Raw genomic sequence first — 10046 nt, 5'->3', positions numbered from 1 at the left:
CACTAATAAGCCCATTTTCTTCCAAATGTAAATAGATCCTATCCCTCGGTATCTTCTCCAGCATCTTCCCCACCATTGACATCACAAACACTCCCCAGGACCTTACCATGAAGTGTATAAGTCCTGCCCTGATGTGCCTTTCCAAAATGCAACACCTCACATTTATCTAAATTATACTCCATCTGCAACAGGGTGCAGATACATAGAAACACCATACCCTGCAAGCTCCCCTCCAAGCCACTCATCAACCCGACTTGGAAATATTTTGCTGTTCCCTTGGTGTGGGGTGGCTGGGTCAAAATCCTGGGATTCCATCCCTAAGGTCATTGTGGGTCTAGCAAAAAGGGCAGGTTCAAAAAGGGCAGCTGGCTGACTCTGTGATTAACACTGCTGCCTCAGAGTGGCAGGGACATGGGTTGGTCTGAAATTGTTGGTCTGCAGTCTTACCTGTTTGCAATAAGCAGTGATGTTTGTTCAGTACAGAAACCCAACCTGTGCGTTCTGTCAGCCTGGGCCAGCAGGACAGGCAAATGGGAGAACTTCCTTCAAGTTTACAGAACCTTTGAGTAGGGACTCGATTACCAGCACACTGTTCCATTGAGAGGTAACATTACATCAGTTGGAGCTATCCACTCTCCGGCTGATCCCCTGTGAAACTGACCCATTGAGAGTAAAACACCTCTGGACACACAGTGACTTGCTCCTACAGTGTGATCCAGTCATGCTGTTCCAATGACATAGGGATACTCTGGTTGCGATCTGCTGAAGCGATCACATCTCCCACAGGTTCACTGCCGCATTAGATTATTCCCTGTGATCGGGTGACATTGAGTGTGGCTGAGCGAGTAGATCAGCGTGTGGGTGGATCCCTGTGGCTGGGTATATCAGTAACAGGCGGATCCCGGGAGCAGAGGCAATGTCTCAGGCAGAGAGAAGCAGCACGGAGCCTGCTGCTGGGAAACTGGGACAGGATAGCGAGGAGGAGGAGGAGGAGGAAGCCGAGATCCTGGAGGAGAGTCCGTGCGGCCGCTGGCAGAAACGGCCCGAGCAGGTCAGCCAGAGGGAAAGGGAGGGAGTTGGAGGTGAAGACGGAGTGAGGGATGGAGAGGGAGAGAGTCAGTGCAGAAATGGAGAGAACGGTATAATAGGGGGAGGGTGAGGGGAGGGATTGAGCAGGGGAGAGTGAAGGAGGGAGAGGGAGATTGAGGGGAGGGAGTGTGCAGGGAGGGAGAGATGGAGGGAGAGAAAGAGAGGGAAGGGGAAAGAGAGAGGAGGAATGCACTCGCTAACACACACCCACCGATACACACTCATCAACACGTACTCGAATACACTCATTCTGTAATCTAAGTGCACATGCTTATAGATAAGTGTGCATGCACACTCACCGTCTGATACACTGTACACACACTAATGCCCAGTCCATTAGTGTCCTGCCCCAGGCTGAGCTCCAATCTGAAGGGTATGCTTGAACACACAGGTAGACCTCTTGACACTGTTATCATCCTGCAGTCTGGAGTGAAGGAGACATCTTTATGGTATAAACAAACTCACTACGGGACCCCCCTTCTCTCTGTCAGCTCTAGCAGTTTAGCACATGAGAAGTCAATTCTCCTTAACTCTGTTTTAAATCTGGCAGCCGTTATCCTCAGACTTTGACCTCTCGTTATAGACTGCCACACATCTACTTTGTCAATCCCCTTTAGCATCTTCTATCTCTCCGTTAGATCTCCTGTCATTCTTCTAAACTCCAGAGAGTATTGACCTAAACTGCACAATCTGCCTTCATAAGTCAAGCCCCTCATCTATAGAGGTAAATAGAGATAGATTTATATCATTTGCAGACTGTTGGTCCCAGCAAATCTGTCTTGAATGAATTTCCCATCTTGGTTTCCTGCAGCTCCTCAGTCAGAAAAACATTGCTCCTTCCATGTCAGTGCTACCACAAAACACAGGGTTCCTCAGCAAACCATTTACATGCCACAAAATAATGTAAAGGACAGAGCAGTCACATCATTGATCATTATTTCAACAATGCAAAATAAATAATGCATAAAAACAGAAAGTGTTGGGGAAGATTTCCAGTAACCCTTACTTGGCTTTTATTTAAATACTCATTAGCTGGCAATGTCCTGGACATATCCATACTCACACAGACCATTCCCCTCACATGCAGCCAGTATCTACTGGATACATTTCTCTCTGTTTATTCATTCTCTGTTTCCATGTAAACTTGGGATCATCTGAAATTGTTGCCTACCCTCACATCGTGCCCCCACCCACTGCACTCACTGTCTGCCATCAGTTCTCTGTTTGGCAACACTTCAATATTTATATTTGCACCTTCTTCTCTTGTTCCTCCATGCCGTCACTTCTTCCTATTACTGGAATCTCTGACAGCCCCACAATCCTCCAAGCTCCCTGTGCCCCTCCAATTCCGGTCTCTAGCTCACCACCCCCCCCACCCCACCTCCCAATTGCCATTGTTCTGCCAGTCATGCCATGCCATCAGCTCCACAATTTTCCTGAAATCCCTTCACCTCTCACCTTTCCATTAAGGCACTCCTTGAAAGCTACCTTTTCAAACAAGCCTTTGGTTATCTTGCCAAAGTGGTTTTGTTTGTTCGTTGTTGCTCAAATTGGTCATGAAACTTGAGATCGATGTTTGAACATGGAAAAGCAGTTTATAAATATTGATTGCTGTTTGCATTTGATCCTGGCTGCCTGGATTCTGAGAGTTGACCCTGACTCTGAATCAAGGTTGTGACCCAGAGTGGTGCTGCCCCTGTGATCACTGTAATCATGTTTAACATTTCAACATAGAGACTGTCGCTGTGATGGGGTGGGGGGGTGGTTGGTGGGGAGGGAGGGCTGGCAGAAGACGGGAAAGACAGTTTGGCAGAGGATCAACCAGGTTTAGCAGCAACTGTCAAGGACAGGGCATACAGACAGCCGTGTGGAACAAGCTGCACAGAAACAGCCTGCACTCGCACGGACACAACAAATGTGATCACATTTCACTGACTCAACGTGGTTTCAAATGTTGCAGAGGTTACTCAAGAAGTGAGGAACTTCTCCTGAGAGCTTCTGATCACACAGTTTGTCAGCTACACTCTCCATGACTCTTAACCCTGAGAGAAAGCAACATAAAGTTGTCTCTGAGTTAACACAGAGAATGCTGGAGAAACTCAACAGGTCTGGCAGTATTGGTAGAGTGAGAGAAAGAGTTAATGTTTCAAATCCAGTGACCCATTGTCAGATCTCAGTCTCTGAGCATTGTACGATCAGCATTGAAGATCCACTGCTCTGCAGTGATGGATGGAAGCTTTCAGTCAGAATCAGACATTTATAGGCCACCACATCTCTCACTCTCCTCAAGATCAGCACACAGCCAAGCCTGGTAGCATTTGCAAAGCCCTTCGATGTGCCCCTGTCTTTAACTCTAAATCCCAAATAGTTGGGATATATATTTCACACACATGCAGCAAGACCTGGTCAACATTGCGATTTGAGCTGATAAATGTGATCAGGTGTACCCTAAAACTCTGTGGGAAGCTAGGGAAGTGATTGCTGGGCCCCTTGCTGAGATATTTGTATCATCAATAGCTATAGGTGAGGTGGCAAAAGACTGGAGTTTAGCTAACATGTTGCCACTGTTTAAGAAAGGGGGTAAGGAAAAGCCAGGGAATGACAGACCGGTGAGGCTGACATCAGTGGTGGGTAAGTTGTTGGAGGGAATCCTGTGGGACAGGATTTACATGGATTTGGAAATGCAAGGACTAATTAGGGATAGTCAACATGACTTTGTGCATGGGAGATTGTGTCTCATTGACTAGATTGAGTTTTTTGAAGAAGTAATGAAGTGGATTAATGAGAGCAGAGCGTTGGACATGACCTATACAGATATTAACAAGGCATTTGACAAGGTTCCTCATGGTAGACTGGATAGCAAGGTTTAGGTCACATGGAATACAGGGAGAACTAGTCATTTGGATATAGAACTGGCTCAAAGGTAGAAGGCAGAGGGTGGTGGTGGAGGGTTGCTTTTCAGACTGGAAGCCTGTGACCAGCGGTGTATCACGAGGATCAGAGCTGAGTTCACTGCTTTTTGTCATTGATATAAATGATTTGGATGTGAACATAGGAGGGATGGTTAGTAACTTTGCAGATGACGCCAAAATTAGTGGTGGACGGTGAAGGAGGTTACCTCAGAGTACAACCGGACCTTAATCAGATGGGCCAATGGGCCGAGAAGTGGCAGATGGAGTTTTAATTGAGACAAATGTGAGGTGCTGCATTTTGGAAAGGCAAATCAGGGCAGGACGGATACACTTAATGGTAAGATCCTGGGAGTGTTACTGAACAGAGAGACCTTGGAGTGCAGGTTCATAACTCCTTGTACGTGGAGTTGCAGGTAGACAGGGCGGTGAAGAAGGCGTTCAGTATACTTGTCTTTATTGGTCAGCGCATTGAGTATAGGAGTTGGGAGGGTCATGTCGTGGCTGTACAGGACATTGGTGAGGCCACTTTTGGAATACTGTGTGCAATTCTGCTCTCCCTGCAATAGGAAAGATGTTGTGAAATTTGGAAGGGCTCAGAAAAGATTTACAAGGATGTTGCCAGGGTTGGAGGCTTTGAGCTACAGGGAGGGGCTGAATAGGCTGGGGCTATTTTCCCTGAAGCGTCGGAGGCAGTGGGGTGACCTTATAGGGGTTTATAAAATCGTGAGGGGCATGGATAGGGTGAATAGCTAAGGTCTTTTCTCCAGAGTGGGGGAGTCCAAAACTAGAGGGCATAGGTTTAAGGTAAATGGGGAAAGATTTAAAAGGGATCAATGAGGCAACATTTTCACACAGAGTGTGGTGTGTGTATGAAATGAACTGCCAGAGGAAGTGGTGGAGACTGGTACAATTAAAACATTTAAAAGGCATCTGGATGGGTCTATGAATAGGAAGGTTTTAGAAGGATATAGGCCAAATGCTGGCAAATGGGATTAGATTTATATAGGATATCTGGTCGGCATCGACGAGTTGGACCAAAGAGTCTGTTTCCATGCTGTATATCCCTATGACTATATGACTCTAATTAGGAATAGGCCATTCTGCCCCTCAAATCTGCTCCTCCATTCAATGGCTGATCTGGTTAACCTTCACTGTCCTGTCTGTTCTTGATATCCTTCAAACCTCTTGTTAGTCAATGTTCAGCAACATTCAATGTTTTCTGCTTGGATTTCAGCAAGGCTTTTGATCAGGTCCCACATGGGAGACTGATAGCAAAGGTAAGAGCCTGTGGGAGCTAAGGAAATTTAGCAAATTGGTTTCACAATTGGCTGAGTGGCAGGAAGCAGGGGTGATGGTTGAGGGGTGTTTCTGTGACTGGAAGCCTGTGCCCAGTGGGATCGCACAGGGATTGGTGTTGGGGCTCCTGCTGTTTGATATACACAATTTAAACTGAATGTAGCAGAGTTCATCAATAAGTTCATTGGTGAAATAAAAATGGATGGGGAAGTAAATAGTGAGGAGGACAGTGTTAGATTACAGGAGGGTATGGATGGGCTGGTCAGATGGGCTGGTCAGTAGCAAATGGGATTCAATCCGGATAAATGTGAGGTGATGATGCACTTGGGCAGGATAAACAAGGCAAGGGAACACATGATGAACAGTAGGTCCCTGGGAAGCCCCGAGGATCAGAGGGACCCTGGTGTGCATATACAACAGTCCCTTAAGGTATCAGGGCAGGTGGATAAAGTGAAGAAGGCATATGGTATACTTGCTTTTATTAGCTGAGGGATAAGGTTAAGGAGCAGTGATGTTATGCTGGAACAGTATAAAACATTGGTTAGGCCACAGCTGGAGTATTGTGTGCAGTTCTGGAACCCACACCATCAGAGGGGTGTGATAGCACTGGAGAGGGTGTAGAGGAGATTTACCAGGGTATTTCCTGGGCTGGAGAGTTTCAGTGATGAAGAGAGACTGGACAGACTGGGGTCGTTTCCCTAGAGCAGAGGAGACTGAGAGGGGATGTGATTGAGATGGATAAAATTATGAGGGTCACAGACAGGGCAGACAGGAAAGAGGGATCAATGACTGGGGGGTGGGGGGAAGTGTGCGGTGTGGGGTGCTATGATTTAGGGGAAGGGGCAGGAGGTTTAGTGGGGATGTGAGGATAAATGTTTTCACCCAGAGAGTTGGGGAGAGTCTGGAGCTCACTACCTGTAGGACGTGTTTAGATTTGCACTGTGATGCCAAGGTAAACAAGGCAATGGGTCAGGTGCCGGAAAATGGGATTAGAATAGTTAAGCTGTTGTTTTCGGTTGGCACAGACTCGATCTCTGTTACTGTATTTGCTCCTTTCCAGTCTGATTGAATGAATTTTGGAAAATTGTCCCCAAAGAATTTACTCCCTCATTAGTTAGCTCTTCTAAAACCCGAAGGTGGAGTCCACCTAGACCTGGAGTTTCATCAGTTTGTTATGGTCCACTTCCCTTCTGATTCACCCAGTTCCTCTCTCCTGCCCACCTAATGTACAGCCTGTACTGGAATGGTTTTTGTATCCTACAATCATAGAATCAAAAAGTATAGAAGAGGCATTTCAGCCCATCAGATTTGTACCACTAAAGTAACTTTAAATCTATTATATTCCCTCTTTCCCGCACTACGCCCATAGCCTTGAAAATTATCACATTGCAAGTGCCCATCCAGGTACTTTTTATAAATTGTGAGGTTTCCTGCCTCAACTCCCTTCCAAGGCAGTGCATTCCAGACCCTTACCCTCCTCTAGGTGAAAAATGTTTTGCTCAAATTCTATGCTCTAAAACTCCTGTGCTTCACTTTAAAATTATGACCCCTTGTTATCGAGCCTTCAACTAAGGGGAACATCTGCTTCCTATCCCTCCCATCCATGCCCCTCATAATCAGGTCCCCTCTCAACCTTCTCTACCCCAAAGAAAATGACCTGAGCTTGTCCAGCTTCTCTTCATCGCTGAAATGTTCTGTCCCAGGCAACATCCTGGTGAACTTCCTCTGCACCCCCTCCAGTGCAATCAGACCCCTCCTACAGTGCACTGACCAGAGCTGCACTCAGTACTCCAGTTGTGACCTAACAAAAGTCCTGTACAGCTCCAACGTTACCTACTTGCTCTTATAATCTATGCCACGACTGATAAAGTCATGTGTCCTGTTTTCCATCTGAAGTATTAATCTGTCATGCCTCCTTCAGGGATCTATGGATAAACAGTCCAAGATCCCTCTGTCCCTCTGAGCTTCCCAGTGTCCTGCCATTCATTAAGTACTCCCTTGATTCATTCCTTCTTCCAAAGTTATCACCTCAGTACCTTCTGTAGTGAAGTCGGAAGGAAAATATTTGTTCTTTTCGTCCCCCATTTCCTTGTTCTCTGCTGTTAACTTCCTATTTTACCAGGATGTTGCCTGGAATGGAGGGAAGGTCGTACAAGGAAAGGTTGAGAGAGCTCGGGCTTTTCTCTTTAGAACGACGAAGGATGAGAGGTGACTTGATAGAGGTGTACAAAATGATCAGAGGTATAGATAGAGTAGACAGCCAGAGACTTTTTCCTAGGGTGGAAGTAGCTATTACGAGGGGACATAGTTTTAAAGTGAGTGGAGGTAGATACAGGGGAGATGTCAGAGGTAGGTTCTTTACTCAGAGAGTGGTCGGGGCGTGGAATGCATTGCCGGAGAGGGTAGTGGAGTCAGCCTCATTAGGGGCATTTAAGCGGCTATTAGATAGGCATATGGATGATAGTATAAGGTAGCGGTGGAGGTTAGATAGACCTTAGGTTTAGGGTAAAAGTTCGGCACAACATCGTGGGCCGAAGTGCCTGTACTGTGCTGTACTGTTCTATGTTCTATGTTCTATTCTCATTCTTTAGAGACCAACACTCACCTTACTTACTCTTGTCAGTGACTGTAAATATGTGAGAATGTAATTTCACCTTCACTGCTTCCAGACTTTTACAATGCAGAATCAGGCCATTCAGGCCCTCTGCATGCTGATGCTTGGGTAATGTGCTCTAGTAGAAAGGAGTTTGAATCGAGCTCTCCCAGTGAAAGAGAAAGAGAGAGAGACTCAGAATGGGAGGCAGTGCTTGTGTTGCTGAAGGTCAGTGTCCTGTCCCCCACTCAGTAAGCTAATTGAGTTTTGATGAAAACCTCCTACTGACTGACAACAGAAAATGTCAGTGTGTTCCTTCACCCTGAGTGATCCCTGTTCCAGAGCTGAGTTGACGCAGGCACTGAAACCATCTGCACAGAGCACCCCTCCTCCAACAACACACAAAACCTGTTGACCCCCAGCTCCTCACAGCCCCCCTGGATAAATCCTTCAGCCCCCTTAGATCCTCACAGTCCCAAAATCGCCATACACAATCACTGGCTCCATGCTGGACCCCTCAAGTGCCCCTTTGAACATTTCCACACTCAGTGGAATCTCATTGCGGCAGATGTTAAAACTAAATTTCTTTAAATATCTGAAATTAAATGCTAGCCTGATGGTGCCCAAGCAGGCTGCTTTGTCCTGGATGGTGTCAAGCTTCTTTAGTATTGATGGAGCTGCACCATCCAGGCAAGTGGGGAACGTGGAACAGTAAAACACAGAAACAGGCCCTTCAGCCCATCATGTCTATGCCAACTGTGATACCATTCTAAACTAATCCCATCGTCCTGCGCATGGTCCCTATCTTTCTACTCCCTACCTTTTCATGCCTCTGTCTAAATGCCTCTTAAACTTTCCTATTGCCTCTGCTTTTACCAACTCCTCTGGCAGCACATTCCAGGCTCCTACCACCATCTGTGTACTGAGGCTGTGAAAGCCTGTGTTTTTAAATAAATCTGTTGGACTATAACCTGGTGTCGTGTGATTTCTGACTTTGTCCAGCCCAGTCTAACACTGGCACCTCCACATCATAAAAAAGTTTGCCTCTCACATCCCCTTTAAGCTTCCCCCCTCTCACCTTAAACCTTTTCCCCTAATAATTGACATTTCCACCCTGGGAAAAAGACTCTGACTATCCACCCTATCCATGCCTCTCATAATTTTATCAGGTGACAATCCAAGTTTGTACATCCTCTCCTTACAGCTAACAGACTCCAATCCAGGCAATATCCAGGTACCTTCTCCAGTGCTTCCTCATCCAGGATCAGAACTCTACACGCTTCTCCAAATGTGGTCTAACTAAATTTTTATACAGCTGCAATATTCTTTCACAGGATGAGGGCGTCACCAGCCAGGCAGCATTTATTGCCCATCCCTAATTACCCAGTCACATTGCTGTGGGTCTGGAGTCACATGTAGGCCACATCAGGTAGGGATGGCAGCCTCCTTCCCTAAAGGACATTAGTGAACCAGATGGGTTGTTTTTTCCCTACCAATTGACAATGCTTTCACAGTCATCATTAGACTCCTGATTCCATATGTTTATTGAATTCACATTCCACTATCTACCATGGTAGGATTCAAACCCAAGTTCTCAGAACACTACCGGGGTCTCTAGCTTAATGTTCTACCGGTAATACCACTAGGCGATCACCTCCCCCAACTTGTAAGCCAACTTTTATACTCAATGCCCCGATTGATGAAGGCAAGCATACACCTTCTTTACCACCATATCCACTTGTGTTGCCACTTTCAGGGGTATAGACTTACGCCCCAAGATACTTCTGTGTATCAATGCTCTTCAGGGTCCTGCTATTTATTGAATCCTTTCCTCTTGCATTTGACTGCCCAAGATGCATTATCTCACACGTGTCTGGATTAAACTCCCTCTGCCATTTCTCTGTGTAACTTGCCAACAAATCTATATCCTGCTGTATCCTTTGACAATTTTCCTCACTATCCACAACTCTACCAATTTTCATGTCATATGCAAACGTATTAATTAGACCTCCTACATTTTCATCCAAATCATTTATATATGTTCACATGTGAATATTCGGGCTCATTCCCCAGTACAAAGTCTACTCCCGCTACCCTCACCCTCCCCCACTGAAACTTCAATCACCTGGCCAGGCTCATTCCCCAGTACAAGGTCT

General features: G+C 46.2%; 2 protein-coding genes across 2 annotated transcripts in view; one reads left to right on the top strand and one right to left on the bottom strand.

The window, feature by feature from the left end:
- Window positions 1–665, bottom strand: part of LOC125487133 (plectin-like) — a 9296-nt gene extending 8631 nt beyond the window's left edge. Inside the window, exon 1 of the mRNA XM_048617357.1 lies at window positions 615–665. Coding sequence (XP_048473314.1) covers window positions 615–665 — 51 coding nt within the window. The remainder of the gene's footprint in view (window positions 1–614) is intronic.
- Window positions 666–912: 247 nt separating this feature from the next.
- mapk15 (mitogen-activated protein kinase 15) overlaps window positions 913–10046 on the top strand; it is a 75284-nt gene continuing 66150 nt past the window's right edge. Inside the window, exon 1 of the mRNA XM_048617329.1 lies at window positions 913–1051. Within this exon, the coding sequence (XP_048473286.1) occupies window positions 917–1051 (135 nt within the window). The 5' untranslated portion in view covers window positions 913–916. The remainder of the gene's footprint in view (window positions 1052–10046) is intronic.

This window comes from Rhincodon typus, chromosome 2, assembly GCF_021869965.1.
Source record: "Rhincodon typus isolate 14 chromosome 2, sRhiTyp1.1, whole genome shotgun sequence".
Lineage (NCBI taxonomy): Eukaryota > Metazoa > Chordata > Chondrichthyes > Orectolobiformes > Rhincodontidae > Rhincodon > Rhincodon typus.
The sequence above is the reverse complement of the archived record's forward strand: the minus strand, read 5'-3'. Positions and strand labels throughout refer to the sequence as shown.